General features: G+C 36.5%; 1 protein-coding gene across 1 annotated transcript in view; it reads left to right on the top strand.

Moving 5' to 3' along the window:
• LOC311306992 (uncharacterized protein) overlaps positions 1 to 17074 on the top strand; it is a 363786-nt gene that overhangs the window by 279223 nt on the left and 67489 nt on the right. The window contains exon 11 of the mRNA XM_084435673.1: positions 9023 to 9148. Coding sequence (XP_084291799.1) covers positions 9023 to 9148 — 126 coding nt within the window. The remainder of the gene's footprint in view (positions 1 to 9022; positions 9149 to 17074) is intronic.

Below are 17074 nucleotides of genomic sequence, written 5' to 3' on the forward strand. Positions count from 1 at the left end.
TTCACAATGATCCTGAGAGACTGATTGGTTGTCTGAGTAAAATGAGCCCACCCCCTTGTCTCTATGACACTGTGATCCAGAGTTATGTTCAATACAAAATCCCTATGCAATTGACCATAGTAGGAAAACACATGCTATGGTATTCCAGGGTGACAATATCTAAATAAACCTTAAATGAGTAATTTTGTATTGAATTTATCTTGCTTTCATTAGCATTACGGTTCATAACATTAAAATGTTCTGTTTTACTTCAGAAATCACTGGCACAATTTACCCCCAATGTATTCCCCCAAAGGCACAACTTCCCCCGCACCAGGGGCAAGTTGTGCCATGAGACCACTTTTTTCCCAAGAGCTGTATTTCTGAAACAATTTATTTCAGATCCAAAGTTATTGTTCTCAGGGATGCACCACATCCTGAAATATATGTACATCCTTAAGTTGAAGGCATTACTGCCATGGCCTCACTTTAAAGTCACTTTGAGTAAAAACTGGCACAACTCACCCCACTCTCCCCTATGCCTTTATACAGCAAAAACTTGCTGTACCATTATTATAAAAATAACATTACTATTAGTTTGTATGTACTTTAAATGAACGTACAAAACTAGTATGACTTTAATAATGTCAGGAGACATTTTTATCTTTAAAATAATATTTTTTTTTTTTTTATGTTTAAAAAAAGTCGCGGTGGTGATGACGTCATGTAATCCGCGCCCTAAATTTGAGAATGTATTCTCAATATCATTATTGCTATTTTCACAGTGAAAGAAATGTATTTGGTCTTGTATAATTGTTTGTTGGCCAAAAGTGATTAAGTATATGGCTCGCTTTTATGCGGATCAGGAAGCTTTCGCGTCCAATTGTAAAGACCTCCTGGCACGCCCCATTCCTTTCCGACCTCGTGGCACGCCCCATTCCTTTCCGACCTCGTGGCACGCCCATTGCTCCAGGCTGCAGTTACCTCTACTTGCTCTCTCTCGTCACACATAGAAGGTGAAAGTAAGTTCTCCTGTCACCATTGTAAGCAGGAAAAATGCGAAATACGACACGGAAAAAACAGAGCATCAAAGTGTTTATCAGCGTTTAAGAAGGAATTTACGTGTAGTTTTATGATGTTAAAGCTGGAGGATTCGAGATCCTGTATCTTGTAAAAGTTTGATCAAGGTGAGTGTTCATGTGTGGTGACTTCCTCATATCTCTGGAGGACATTTTTATGTGATTGTTGGATATGAAATCTTTAATAAAGGGTTTCTTTTACTTAAATGTTTCTTTTGCGTTTGGTGATGTTTGTGATTCTCCAGAAGTTTAACATTTTATGTGTAAACTAAACATGTATAGGCCGCTTCACACCTCGCAGACAAATGTCCACAAACACATTTGTTGTATTTTATTTATTTTTTCCGGATCAGTGTGTGTCGATGTGGGTCGGGGTTTGTTTTCTTTTTCACCCGAACATGTTCAATCAGCGTTTCTCGGTGTCAGTTATTTTTCATCAAATTCTAAATCCAACGGTTGACTTGTTTGTGTGTGAAAAGGCCCAAATGAGCTTGAGTTAAAGCAGTCACATGATCCGTTTCTCCCATACACCAGGGGCCTGTTTCAGAAAGGAGGTTAAGTAAAAACTCTAAATATGTTAACCCTGAAATGAGGGGAACTCTGGGTTTTCCGTTTCAGAATGGGAGGTACTGTATGTCAAACCCGAGAAAGCAGAGTAAGTCAAGCCCGTTTCTGAAAGAGAGGTAACTTATACTCAGAGTCAGTTACCATGGTGACTTACTCTGTGAACCTAACCTGGTCGGGAGTAGGTTTTCTTCGGTAAAAAAATTAGTTTTTCTTATGTAGTAAATGCATCTTGATTTAATTTTTTTTAAATATTTTGACTGGAAACAACAAGACAAAAAGGCTAAGTAAGAAAAGCATTTTTGCAGTGCAGTTCATTCATTCATTGCACATTTCTATATAACGTCGGAGATGCAGAGCACATTAGTAAGGCCACTGTATCAGAGCGGGAAGGAGAGTGTGCCTCGCTCTCACGCTCTTTCTGAGAGTTTTTGTGTTGTTTCCCGGACACAAACCCGTGAGAGTCATCAAAGAGGAGATTCACACAATTGCAGGACAGTAGTGGAGAAATCGGCTTAAATGAGGATAATCTGATAAATGACGTTCACTTGATAACATCTTGCTGTGACTTCTGAAAGTAACCGAATAATTAGAATTTCCTTTAGGATTTCCAGTGTGGTTGGATGCATTGATGACACGCATATTCCCATCATTGCACCTCTTGAAAATGAAGCAGATTACTGTATGGAATAGAAGGATGCAAGATGTAAGGGTAGAGATATATGCCGTAACCACCACTGCTGTTAAATACACTAATTATTCACAATTTGTTTGGTCATTTTTATTTCATACAAATACAAAAGCAACAGTAATTATATTTTCCTGTTGAATTTGACTATTCTTCCAGTTTTGTGTATCTCCGCTTCATCTGTCAGTGGTGGTGCAGGTCCTCTGCCTTCTTGCTGTTGGCAGAGGAGAACTCACATGTTCATCTCATTAGCCTTATTAAGAAATTTAACAAGTTGTATTAGAGAACATTTAATTATGTGAAAAGAGCATTATACTACGTGGAAACAGCTGCGGCACATTGAAATAGACACTGAATTATATTTATTTAATATGTCAAATGTTTGTAAAGTCATGTAGCCTACAGCCATGAACCTTTTATGCTTAAAAACTGATTGAATTTTAGTTCTTTAGTACATTCTTTTTTTTTTCTTTTTTTTTCTCGACTTAAGTATGCAGACGTCTTTTTGTCGAGTTCTGTTGCCACAATCAATTTTAATTTCGGAGCTCCATTGATCAAGGCTTTTCACAGTCATGGTGCACGCGCTTAACTCAGAGTCAACCTACTCAGAGTTGATTAAACTAACTCTATTCAGCTGTTCTGAAACCGAAAACTCAGAGTTTCCCATCTCAGGATAAATCAACTCAGAGTTCAAGTTTTCACCCAGAGTTGGTTGAACCTCCGTATTGAAACAGGATATGTTCAGCTAAATTATGAAGGTTGTTTAATTTAATCATTTAATTTAGTGTCTGAATGTTTCTTCATTCAGAGTCAGTGGAGGAGATCAAACTCATCAGATTCTCCTGCAGCTTCATCATGGCTGATTCACAAGGATCCAGAGATGGAGATTGTCCTCCAGGATGCAGGTACTTTCAACAAACATTACATCACAGAAAAAGTTGTTTCTGCGTGAAAGGTTGCAAAAATGTTACATTACCCCCTCCACACACACACACACACACACACACACACACACACACACACACACACACACACACACACAGAGAGAGATCAAAGAAAGTTTACAGAAAAAATATTATTTTTTTTGCCTATTTTTGTCTTGAAACTAACATGAAATATTAAATAAAAAGATATTTGTTTCCTCAAAGTACTTTTTGATGCAGGATGAATGTAATCACAGTAATCTGAAGGATTAAACTGAATCTGTTCTCTGTTCCAGTTCAGTCCAGCAGAAGAGCTCAAACCCAGAGTCCAGCTGTGTGTCTATGAAGAGTAACCGCTCCATGCATGAGCCACTAGCGTTTAAGAGTGGAGACAAACGGTCTGATCTCAGGTATATCATTTCTATAAAGATGTGCTTATTGTATGACACTTTTGAATTAGAATCATCATTTTTCTCAGTCAGCCAGTCAGTCTAATACTAGCAATGACATCAAGTAAATGTAAGCTGAGATTTTTTCCAGCTTTATATAATGGAGTAGGTGTAAAACTGAGTGGATTATTTGGTAACACTTTAGAATACTGTTCTTTCATTGATGAATAACTACACAGGAACAAATGAGTAATGCACTATTAACATTGTAGTAACTACTATTAACTAACAAGAAACTCTGATTAACGAATTAGTAAGTCATAGCGTTCAGTCGAATGTGGTAGTTCACTATTAGCTAATCAGTAACTACTATTTTTCATACCTCACTGAAGACTACTAATAACTACTATATACAGGTTCATAATTAACCCATTTGTGCCCAAATTTTTCCGAATGGTTTCATGCATATAATCCTGTTAATAGTGTCCTATGTGAACATGTTCTGCATTTATTTTCCCCAGGTTTTTTTTTTCTTTCTTGAAAATCATATTTGAATGTGCGGCCACTATAGTTGCCGGTGGGCAAATATGTTGTATGCACCCCTTTAATGTAAAATATGAATAGGAGGAGAACATCCCAACATTTATCTCAAAATAACTGCTTTCAACAGATCAATCTTTATTCATAAACAAATTTATTATGTATAAAAGTCGAAGAACATTTGATGCAGACCCAAAAAAACCTGCATCTAGCTTATAATCTCTTAAATATGAAAACACAACAAACAACAAATCCATTTGCTTTAACCATTGTGCGCTGTTAAGGGGCTTTTTGACCCACATTTCTGACTTTCATTCATGGGGATAACATGGATAATTTGACATGATTAAGTGTTTTTAAAAGATTTTTGCCAATCTTTTGGAAAATGCTGTTCTAAAAGTAACAATTTATCACTTTAACCAGTAGATGGCTGCAGAGCACCACTATTTGCTATTTGCTTTTTGACTTACTGAAAGACATCTTTTCACAAGTTTTTCCAGTTGTACTCATATCTACATATAATGAAATCACAATTATAATAATAAAAGTTACTCTTTATCAAAGTTTAGGCACTCTTTGTACTGAAAAAGAAATCTGTTTTTCAGTAATGTTATATTATGATTAGAATCAAATGAATTTGATCAATGGACAAAATTATAACAATAAAAGTTACTTGTTACTTGTAACTTTGGCAGTTTTTGTACTGAAAAAAAAAATCTGTTTTTCAATAATGTTCCATTATGATTAGAATCGAACCTGATCAGGATGTTACAAAGAGAATACAAAGAGATTTTAGAGTTTATCATTTATTTCAAACATCTGTTTTTCATATAATTCTACAAATTTAAAGTGTGCCACTTCATTTCTGTCTGTGTGTTCTGTGTTGTTTCTGATTTTGAGGATGAATTGTGATTTCATTATATGTAGATATGAATCTAACTGGAAAAACTTGTGAAAAGATGTCTTTTAGTTTGAAACCTTTAGTACTTTTAGAGCTCTGCAGCCATCTACTGGTTAAAGTGATTTTTTTTTTTTTTTTTTTTTTTTAAACCGCATTTTCCAAGATTTGGCCAAAAATCTTACACTAAACCATGTCAAATTATCCATGTTATCCCCATGAATGAAAGTTAGAAATGTGGGTATTTTATAAGGCAAATTTTTGGAGAATATTTCTTTTCTTTTTTTGAACATTTTGTGGAGTAAAAATATCCAAATGTAGAGTAAAAACATTAATAAACTGAGTAAAATTACATTTTTTTAAAATATATATATTGTTACAAAATTACATTTTGTTGCCTGGGGTCTCTCAGATCCCAAACAGCCTGACTGTAAACCGCAAACGAACAGCGCACAAGGGTTAAAGTTGTGGAACATAGTGCAGAACAAAGTGCAGCCATAACAGGGCATTGTGTATCAAAAAGTTAAATGAAAATAAATAAATACAAATAAATAGAATGAAGAAAAATATATATCGGTAACACTTTACAATACGGGTGCACTAATCTGCATTAATTCATGCTTAACTAATGCACAGATAATCATGTGTTAGTGTATGACTCATGAAGAACTAAACCATTAATTAATGATTACTGCATCAGCAACTAATAAAGATTCTAAATGATTAACAGATTAAGTAATATATGAATTGTTATTAATTAAATGTGTCATAATGCATTAATTCCTTAACTTATTTTATTAACTAAAAGTGTAAATTAATGCGTTAATTACCACAGTTGGTCAAAGCAATTTACTTCAACTTCCAGCTGTCTGCTTTAATTAATCATTAACTAATGATTTGCAAATGTACATTATGTTATGACTTTACTTGTTGAGGCACATGACTATTAACTAATTTGTTAAGTAATATGCAATTTATGGGTTTACATGGCACCAAAATGGCATATTACTTAATAGTCATGTGCCTCAACAAGTAAAGTCATAACATAATGATACATTTGCAAATCATTAGTTAATGATTAATTAAAGCAGACAGCTGGAAGTTGAAGTAAATTGCTTTGACCAACTGTGGTAATTAACGCATTAATTTACACTTTTAGTTAATAAAATAAGTTATTAAGGAATTAATACATTATGACACATTTAATTAATAACAATTCATTTATTACTTAATCTGTTAATCATTTAGAATCTTTATTAGTTGCTGATGCAGTAATCATTAATTAATGGTTTAGTTCTTCATGAGTCATACATTAACACATGATTATCTGTGCATTAGTTAAGCATGAATTAATGCAGATTAGTGCACCCGTATTGTAAAGTGTTACCTATATATCTATATAGAGATGTCATTTAAAGGGTTAAGTTATGTTTATGCACTAAACAAGACCAATAAACTTGATTTATTAACCTATTAACACAGTATAGCCCATTTTCCCATGATATATGTACTTACAAGGCATTTGCCCACCGGCAACTATAGTTGCCGCTTGGACTTTTGACTAAGTATACAAAAAACTATAGATCTCTTGTAAGATTTGTTTTGTTTGGCTGATTCTAGAGACCTTCATGATTATGTAGATATATATATGTCAACAAAAAATACTTATTAGTAACATGAAAATGACCTTTCTTTGGGAGGGTTTGCCTTCGCCCTGCTTCCTGGAAATAAGGGTAGGAAGTTGACAGCCTCATGTGACAGGGAGGAAGTGAATACCTTTTTTTTTTTCTTGAAATCCTTTATTTGGTTGTTTGCTTGCATTTCATTGAGAAATAAAACATGGACAACATCTAGAAAAATATTTACAAAAGGAAAATGACAACCATGTACCATCTACGGTGGGCTTTATTAATAATGCATAATATATAATTAGGTAATGGTAACTCATTAGTAATTAATCAAGTGTTACTACATCCTTCTAAAGGAACTACTAATAATTTGGATCAGTATTCTAAAGTGAAAAACATGATAAATACCTAATATTGACTGAAGTCATTGTAAGCTTTTAAGGCTTTTGTAAGGTTTTTGATAGTAATGACTCAAGTGTTACTACATCTTTCTAAAGGAACTACTAATTATTTGGATCAGTATCTAAAGTGAAGATCATGGGAACACACTAGTAATGACTAAAGTGTTACCAAATCCATTGGAAGGAATTACTATTCAAAATCTTACAAAAATCTCAAAAGCTTACAATGACTTCAGTCAATATTAGGTAGTTATCACAGTTTTTCACTTTAGAATACTGATCCAAATAATTAGTAGTTCCTTTAGAATGATGTAGTAATACTTGAGTCATTACTAGTGGGTTACCATTACCTTTTATTATAAATTATGCATTATTCATGTTAATTATGAACCTGTAGATAGTAGTTATCTGGGAGGTATGAAAAAAATAGTAGTTATTGATTAGCTAATAATGAACTACTACATTAATCTGAGCGCTATTACTTACTAATTTGTTAATCAGAGTTTCTTGTTAGTTAATAGTAGTTACTAGAATGTTAATAATGCGTTACTCGTTTGTTCCTGTGTAATTATTCATTAATGAAGGAACAGTATTCTAAAGTGTTACCGATTATTTTAACTGCTGGTTCAGGGCCCGTATTTATCAAGCTTCTCAAAGTGTCATTTTAGTCTTAAAGGGTTAGTTCACCCAAAAATGAAAATTCTGTCATTAATTACTCTCCTTCATGTTGTTCCAAACCCGAAAGACTTTTGTTCATCTTCGAAACACAAATGAAGATATTTTTGATGAAACCTGAGAGCTTTCTGTCCCTCCACTGACTGCAACGTCATTGCAACTTTCAAGGTCCAGAAAATTAGTAAAAACATTGTTAAAATAGTCCATGTGACTCCAGTAGTTCAACCTTAATACGTCAGAACTTAGGCTCACTATTGGCTGACGCTGGTCATGTGTGTGATGCGTGTGATGCTGGCCAATAGTGAGCCGACGTTCTGACGTACAACCCAGAAGCGCTGCGCTGTTACTCTACGTCAACAGAGAATGACATGGAAAGAAAGAGATTGTTGAATAAAGTCATTATTTTAGTTTTTTGCGCACAAAACGTATTCTTCATCGCTTCATAACATTAAGGTTGAACTACTGGAGTCACATGGACTATTTTAACTATATCTTTACTAACTTTCTGGGCCTTGAAAGTTGCAATGACGTTGCAGTCAGTGGAGGGACAGAAAGCTCTCAGGTTTCATCAAAAATATTTTCATTTGTGTTTCGAAGATGAACAAAAGTCTTTCGGGTTTGGAACGACATGAGGGAGAGTAATTAATGACAGAATTTTCATTTTTGGGGGAACTAACCCTTTAAGTGCTGAGAATTCATGAAATTTACTCCTACGTTCAATCTTAAGAATACAAGCAAGTTATCAAATTTCTTCAAGCTAAGAATCACTCTCACTCTTCCAGTTCTTTAAGACGGCTCGAGAGGTCTTTCAGATTTGTTGAAAGCTTCACGGTGTTTGGTCAGAACAGTTATGTTTCACAGCAAGAGAACCGTTACTAGAGTACAGTAAGGTGGTTTATCTTTAAAGTTCAGCTAAACATTGGTCTCTTTAGTCGGTTGTGTCCTCTTTAGTCCTTCGTCCTCCATTGTGCATTTGAGAAGAGTCATGTAACCGTGGTTGATGTTCACCTGAGTTGAATCATTCTATAATTCTATAGTTGATTTTAATTAGTTTGTTTTGAATTCCTAATTCCTAATATTACCGTTTTCTCAGTTGCTTTGGTACAGTTGTTGTATCATGCTTAACATTTGCAAACCAGTGAGTTAATTTCTCAAAATAATTTTTCATCAAAGTTTGAAACAGTTTCAAACATTAAAGCAAACGTACACAACATTTATGTGGTCTTTTATAAGTCTGTATTCTTTATATTTTACTTAGTTTTGAAACCAGTTCAGTCCAGCAGAAGAGCTCAAAACCAGAGTCCAGCTGTGTGTCTATGAAGAGTAACTTCTCTATAGAGCACCCAGTGAACTTTAAGAGTGGAGACAAACGGTCTGATCTCAGGTATATCATTTCTATAAAAGATGTGCTTATTGTATTTGTTTGTGCTTAGTGTACTAGTTTCAGTCTATTAATGATTATCATTGTGCTCTTCTGTAAAGCTCTACAGTTGTGGTTAGAATGAATGGCACCCCTGGTAAATATGATCAAAAATGGCTGTAAAAAAATTAATCTGCATTGTTTATCCTTTTGATCTTTCATTCAAAAAATTAGCAAAAATCGAACCTTTCATTGAAGCATAAGAATTTAAAGTGGGGAGGAAATCACATAATGAAATAAATGTTTTTCTCCAAAACACGTTGGCCACAATTATTGGCACCCCTAGAAGTTTTTACTAATAAAATATCTCTTAAGTATATTCCCATTATATAGGGATGGGGCCGAGCCAATCCAGTAATACATTGATTTAAACTTTGTTTACATTTTGTTTGGAAAGGCAATATGCGAGTGGGCGAGATTTACACTTGAGAAGACAGTGAGCCGCATAATGAGCCGCATAATGAGCCTTTCATTCAGGTATGTCACTGAGAGTACCACAAGTAAAGAATGTGAGGACTTATTTTGAAGGCAAACATTTAACTATATGCAGTTAATTCTCATACTGTATTTTCAGAATGTTTTGGAATATATTCTCTCCCCATATGTGTCAATAATAAAAAACAATAATAAATAATTTATTGAGAAGGTTTATATTGACCTATTAAAGGAACACTCCACCTCTGGAAAGGTATTTAAAATAGGTCATTAATGTAGAATTTGGAGCTTTCTAGACTGAGAAAAGCCAGAAAATGTATTTTTGGCTTATGTGGATGAAAGACAACAACTCCCAGAATGCACTTGCTTCGCTGCCCTACGAGGCCACTCCCAAGCCACGCCTACCGGTAAGAGAGCGCGGTTGAAAACAACAAGGCTAGGCTACGAGTGAGTCTCCGTGACGAGTTTGCCCGTGATTTTGAGATCGCCCAAAATGTCCGGGATTCGGCTTTTGCGTTCTACAGTCGCCATTCATCATGTTTACTGTGGCGAGCAGGATGAGGCTGAGGGGCGCGGGAGAACGGCGCGAGGCCGGTGGCGTGATTACTGATGAGCGAGACCTGCGAGACGCACCGGTCTTGCATCTCACGGAGGAGCAGGAATTTTCTTAGCAATGTTAAAACGCACATCAACCGATCACTTGTTTAGCGTTCATGTAAACACTACATTCAGATTCACCAATCGGAATGAATTCAGTTAGATTGAAACAAAAGGTGTGCATGTAAACAATGAATGGCGACTGCAGAAAGCAAAAGCTGAATCCCGGACATTTTGGACGATCTCGACGGCCGGACATGTCCGGGAAAAAGTGTATGATAACCCCTACTACTCAGCTTTCTTCATCCATGTTTTCTGCAGGTTCCTGCCGGTGAAATCAAACGCACTGGCACTGATCTGTGATAGGTCTGTTAGCACATTAGGTCCAACCCCCTATGGGCGTGTTTGAAAGGGTGGGAACTAGTGCTTGTAGTCTCAACAGAAATCCCCCCCTCTTACACTTCCTCCTACAATGATGCAAAATGACGATTTTTGCGTCATTGTAGGAGGAAGTGTAAAGAGGTAAATACAGATTTCTCTCGTCTCAGGGGAAAATGAGAAAATGTTGCACGACCATTCAATAGTATGACTGGGTTTCTAACATTGCAAAGCTTAATGCAAATGGGTGAAGTGTTCCTTTAAGATGTTGCTTACATCTACCTTGTAAATATATGTTTTGCTATTTTATTAAACAGTTTTCACATATAAATCAATTTTAACAATACTTCAAGTGTAATCTTTCTTTTTAAAATTATGCATTTTATCATATGTATTTTAAAGTTAAGGATTCTTTAGTTTGAATATAGCCTACATTGGAACAAACACTATAATAATATCTTAGTTGATAATGCAATATACCTACTTTATTTTTGACAAAACATCACTATATATTTAACATACGAGCAGAAATTGGCGAACAAAAGCTTATTTGATGTGACAGTAGTCTTTTTTACAGTAAAAACTTTATAATCTATAAAAAACTAATCAACGAAATCTTGTCTAAACATTCATATTTCGTCTGTTTTACTCATCTCAGTATAGCAATAGTTTGGTAAGAGCTAAACTAGTAGATGTGTTCATGTAAAAATAACATGTTTACTAATGTAAGTGCAAGTGTGAATGAACGGCACAGATGTGCGCTGTTGTTTAGGCTACTACAGCTGTAGTAAACATCTGTACCGTTCATTCATTCACACACAGGCACGTGATTCATATTTAAACAGTCTTTTTGCGAGCTGTTGACAACATTGCACATCTGTGCTTTCATTCATTCACACACAGACAAGTGATTCATATTTAAACAGTATTTTTGTGGATTAAAGACACTATTGCATATTTCCATTAGAATAAAGCACTTAAGAATAAAGAAGAATAAACTACAATCCTCAGCTGGATCTGTTGCTCCTCGAAATGAAACTAAACCACACTTCTGAGGTATATTTCCCAGAATTATTATTACGATAGTATTATTCCTCACAGCGAAGCAAGACGACGTTAAGTGCACGTAAAATAAACTTGATGTGTTTTATCTAGCTGATGTGGGTGTTGACATGTTTGCATGGATTGCCTCAGATCATTTGCGTTTGAATAGTGCACGCTCTCCGTGGGCGGGGTCACATTAGTGTCACAGGTCGGTGTGCTCTTAATGACCGGCTGTCACCCCTGACTTGCACACCACTGTGAGGAGCTACACCGCAGGACACAGCAGACGGGACAACAAAAGGCAAGTGTAAAAATTCTCTTTATTTACTTTAAAACATCTCTTTACAACAATTACTGTAGTAGCTTTGACGTTCTCTTCAACAGAATTCAAATGGAGGAAGAAGTGGATGCTTCGCAGCTTCAGCGTATTCTTCACTAGACTCAGACAGAGCATGGAGGGTACGTATACTTCACAACTTTAGCAGGCTCTTCACTGGACTCAGATGGAGAAGCGAGTACATATACCTCACAGCTTTAGTGGGCTCTTCACTGGACTCAGACGGAGAAAAGAGTACATATACCATACAGCTTTAGCAGGCTCTTCACTGGACTCAGACGGAGAAAAGAGTACATATACCTCACAGCTTTAGCAGGCTCTTCACTGGACTCAGACGGAGAAGAGAGTACATATACCTCACAGCTTTAGCAGGCTCTTCACTGGACTCAGACGGAGAAGAGAGTACATATACCTCACAGCTTTAGCAGGCTCTTCACTGGACTCAGACGGAGAAAAGAGTACATATACCTCACAGCTTTAGCAGGCTCTTCACTGGACTCAGACAGAGAGGAGGGTAAGTATACTTCACAGCTTTAGCAGGCTCTTCACTGAACTCAGGCAGAGAGAAGGGAGGTGAGTATACTTCGCGGCTTTAGCGTGCTCGTCACTGGACTCAGACGGAGAAGAGGGTACATATAATTCACAGCTTTAGCAGACTCTTCGCGGGACTCAGACAGAGAAGAGGGTACATATACCTCACAGCTTTAGCAGGCTCTTCACTAGACTCAGACGGAGAAGAGGGTACATATACCTCACAGCTTTAGCGTGCTCTTCACTGGACTCAGGCAGAGAAGAGAGTACATATACCTCACAGCTTTAGCGGGCTCTTCACTGGACTCAGGCAGAGAGAAGGGAGGGGAGTATACTTCGCGGCTTTAGCGTGCTCGTCACTGGACTCAGACGGAGAAGAGGGTACATATACCTCACAGCTTTAGCAGGCTCTTCACTGGACTCAGACGGAGTAGAGGGTACAAATACCTCACAGCTTTAGCAGGCTCTTCGTGGGACTCAGACAGAGAGGAAGGTACGTGTACCTCACAGCTTTAGAGGGCTCTTCGTGGGACTCAGACAGAGAGGAAGGTACGTGTACCTCACAGCTTTAGTAGGCTCTACTGGTACTGGATTCAAACACAGAGAGAGATGAGTATTTTCAACCACATCAACGGGCTTTCACAGCTTTTAGCATCTTCTGCAACTGGATTCAAACAGAGAGAAAGATAAGTATCTTCAACCACATCAAAGGGTTTTCACAGCTTTTAGCGTCTTCTGCAACTGGATTCAAACAGAGAGAGAGATGAGTATTTTTAACCACATCAACGGGCTTTCACAGCTTTTAGCGTCTTCTGTAACTGGATTCAAACAGAGAGAGAGATGAGTATTTTGACTAGAACCACCAATGCCTTCCGTAATTCACTCCCACACTCGTGCTTCACTACAACCACACAAGTAATCACACGTGAATATATATATATTCTTTATATATATATATATATATATATATATATATATATATATAAAGCACTGCAAATCTCACAACTCACAGAGAAGGCGCAGGCATGAGGTCTCGTCCACCAGATGGAAAGCAGCTGTGAAGCGCAAATCACTCAATGCAGTTACGGGTTCTCCAAGAGAAGTTTCAATCACCATACGGTTCCATACCATTCACAGGGACGTCAATTGTTCCATAATCCAGCTAGAGTTCAACACTTATCACACTTAAGGTGCTGACTCCACTTTAGCCACTGACTCCTCCAGCCCATCCTTCTCCTTGCCCGGGTCCAAATCTCTCTCTTCTCCATTTTCGGACGCGTTTCAGATTGGACTTCACTGACAGAGAGAAGGCAGAACTCGCATCATGTTTATTTTTCTTTATTTCGCAAAAAGCACAACACTTTGTGAGTATACACAAAAAAAAAAAAAAAACACTTAAAAGGATCGAATGATGTATAACACTTATATGTAAGATCAAAATCAACAGAGTATTTTAAATCTCTTTTGCACTGATAAGAAAAAAAAGCGAGCAGATCACGCCGGCATGATTGCCGACCCCAGGGGGTTAACCCTTAAAGACCGATACGGCCGCCCGCGGCATAAAATAACTATCGTTCTAAAATGTTTAATAACTTTTGAGTCGCTAATCCAATCTGTATGCTTTAAAATGCACCGTAAAGATGAGATTCACAGCTTTCCCGTGTTATCACGGTTGTCTCTATTGGTCATTCATAGGCTGCGTAGTGCCGGTGATTGCGTCATTAAAATCTGCAGCAGTGATTCGTCAATGAAACACATGTGGTTTCTTTCTCTGAGCCAAACAGGAGCGATTGTTGATGCTTAGTCCCACCCCCATGCCCAGATTCGTCCAAACGGTCATCAACTCAACCAACAAACATAGTGATTGGTGATTTTAACAACCAATCACGTTTCTTTATACATTTTTAACAAACGCAATGCATTGAAAACTACGCATGAAAACTAACGGATGCAAAGTTTTTGACCATAGCGCAAAACACGAAAGAGCGCAAAACAAGAAAAAGCACAGACACGAAAGAGCAAGAGTATGTAAAAAAAAACAGAAGTACAAATCGGAGGATGTGTTAGAATTGATTTTTTTAAACGAGTCGTTAGACCTGGTGGAACCTTCCGATTCAGAAGATTGTTTGAATCATTTGCACTGTTTATTTATCTATTTGTATTTAGTTTGTGAAGATTATTTGCACTATTTGTTCATTAGCACTCAGTATATTACCCTCAATGAACCATTTCTTCAATTGCACTGTTTATTTCTTTTTGTATTTAGTTTGTGAAGATTATTTGAACCATTTGTTCATTTACACTCTGTATATTGTATTGTTAGTATTTATATTGCACAGTTGTCACTACTTGTTATATTGTTTGCATTTGTTGTTCATGTTCAAATTATAATATAATTTTCTGAAGAAAAATGTTTGCTTCAGTGTTCTGTTGTAATATAACAACTTTTCTATTTACTTTACTTCCTGAACTTATTTGGACACATCTACATTGTCAGTAAATGTAATACACCTGTTTTTACTCAAAAACGCCTAGAATAATATTATAATAAATGGCTATAACTTGCTGAGGGATTGTTACATGTAGACAAAATTTCATCTGGAAGTCTAAAACAACCAAGTCTAACTTTCTAAAAGAAAAAAACAAAACTTCAGGAAGTTCTGTTTGAGTTCACACTGAAAACACCACATTTTTTGCTGCCGTTTTTCTTAAAATCCTGTTAATTTCATAAATTCTCTGACCAAAGAAATGTAAAACTGGGACTTAAAATGAGCTAGCTGGAAACTTTAGGTTCTCCTGATTAAAATGATATATGGCACTTGATGCTTGCTGCTAGAATGGGTTAGAAAAACAAAGAAAAGTACAGGTGAGTCAGGCGCCCCAAAAATGTTCTAGGTCTTTAAGGGTTAACAGGATTTCCTGTTTTTCTGACTTCCTTTTCTGACCTTATACTTACCTCAAGTTACCTTTTGGGACATACATGCATAACTTCACATATCATACTTGCCTGTTGAGAGGAGTTTATTTCAGCATCATAAAAAATCAACAATAATGATAATAATAATATTAAAGCAAACACAGCTCTGGTATTGGAATAGTATCAGTATCGGCCGATATCCAAATGCAGGTATCGGGATCGGATCGGAAATGAAAAAATGTGGATCGGTGCATCCCTGCCATTAATATTTACCTTTATTTAGCACACCAGGGTGACTAGGAACATGAAATTGTCTAGCTATAACTTCTTGTTTCACAGGAGTTTAAATATGGTTACAAAGGTCAAAATATAAACACAAAGGTCAAATTTCTTTAATCATCCATCACAGTGAGTAAAACCAAAGAATATAGTTCTGATGTGCATCAAAAGATTGTTGAGCATCACAAAATAGAAAGTGGCTGTAAGAAAATAGCTAAAGAATTGAAAATCCCCATTTTGACCATCAGGGCAATAATTAAGAAGTTCCAATCAACTAAAGATGTTACGAATCTGCCAGGAAGAAGACGTGTGTCTATATTGTCTTAATGCACGGTGAGGAGGAAAGTTTGAGTGGCCGAAGACTCTCCAAGGATCACAGATGGAGAATTGCAGAGATTACTTGAGCCTTGGGGGTCAGAAAGCCCCTCCAAAAAAAGATCAAACAACCCTTACACAACCACGTGTTGTTTGGGAGGTTTTAAGAAAAATCCTCCTCACTCCTCCAAAAATAAACTCCAGCATATTCAGTGGTCAGACACAACTGGAGCTTCAAAAGGGACCAGATTCTATGGTCAGATAAAACAAAAAAAGGGCTTTTTGGCAGCAAACCCACCAGATGTGTTTGATGCAAACAGGGATAAAAAGTACCCCATGCCTACGGTTAAATATACTGCTGGATCTTATATGTTGTGGGCCTATTTTTTTGCTGGAGGTCCTGGACATCTTGTTCAGATACATGGTATTATGGATTCTAGCAAATACCAACAGATTAAAAAAATCTAAACCTGATGGCCTCTGCTAGAAATCTTATAATAGGCCGTGGTTGGATCTTCCATCAGGACAACGGTCTAAAACAAACAATAAAATCAACACAAAAATGGGTAACTGAGCACAAAATGAAGCTTCTGCCATGACCCCGTCCCAGTCCCATAAACTAAACCCTATAGAAAATGAGTGGGGTGAACTGAACAGAAGAAGCACCAACATGAACTTGTGAATCTGAAGGATCTGGAGAGATTCTGTATGGAGGAATGGTCTCTGATCTCTTGTCAGTTATTCTACAAACTCATCAGTCATTATAGAAGAAAACTCAGATCTTATATCTTGGCGAAAGGAGGTTGTAAAAAGTATTTAATAACAGGGAGTCAATAATTATTGCCAGCATGTTTTGGAGAAAAGCATTTATTTCATAATGTGATTTACCCCCCACTTTCAATTCATTCACTTCAATGAGGTTCGATTTTTGCAATTTTTTTGAATGAAAGATCAAAAGGCAGATTTATTTTTTACAACCATTTTTGATCATATTTACCAGGGGTGCCATTAATTCTGACCACAACTGTATGTATTGTATTGTTAATACATTCACAAA

The sequence above is a fragment of the Rutilus rutilus genome, assembly GCF_951802725.1.
Source record: "Rutilus rutilus genome assembly, chromosome: 17".
Classification (NCBI taxonomy): domain Eukaryota; kingdom Metazoa; phylum Chordata; class Actinopteri; order Cypriniformes; family Leuciscidae; genus Rutilus; species Rutilus rutilus.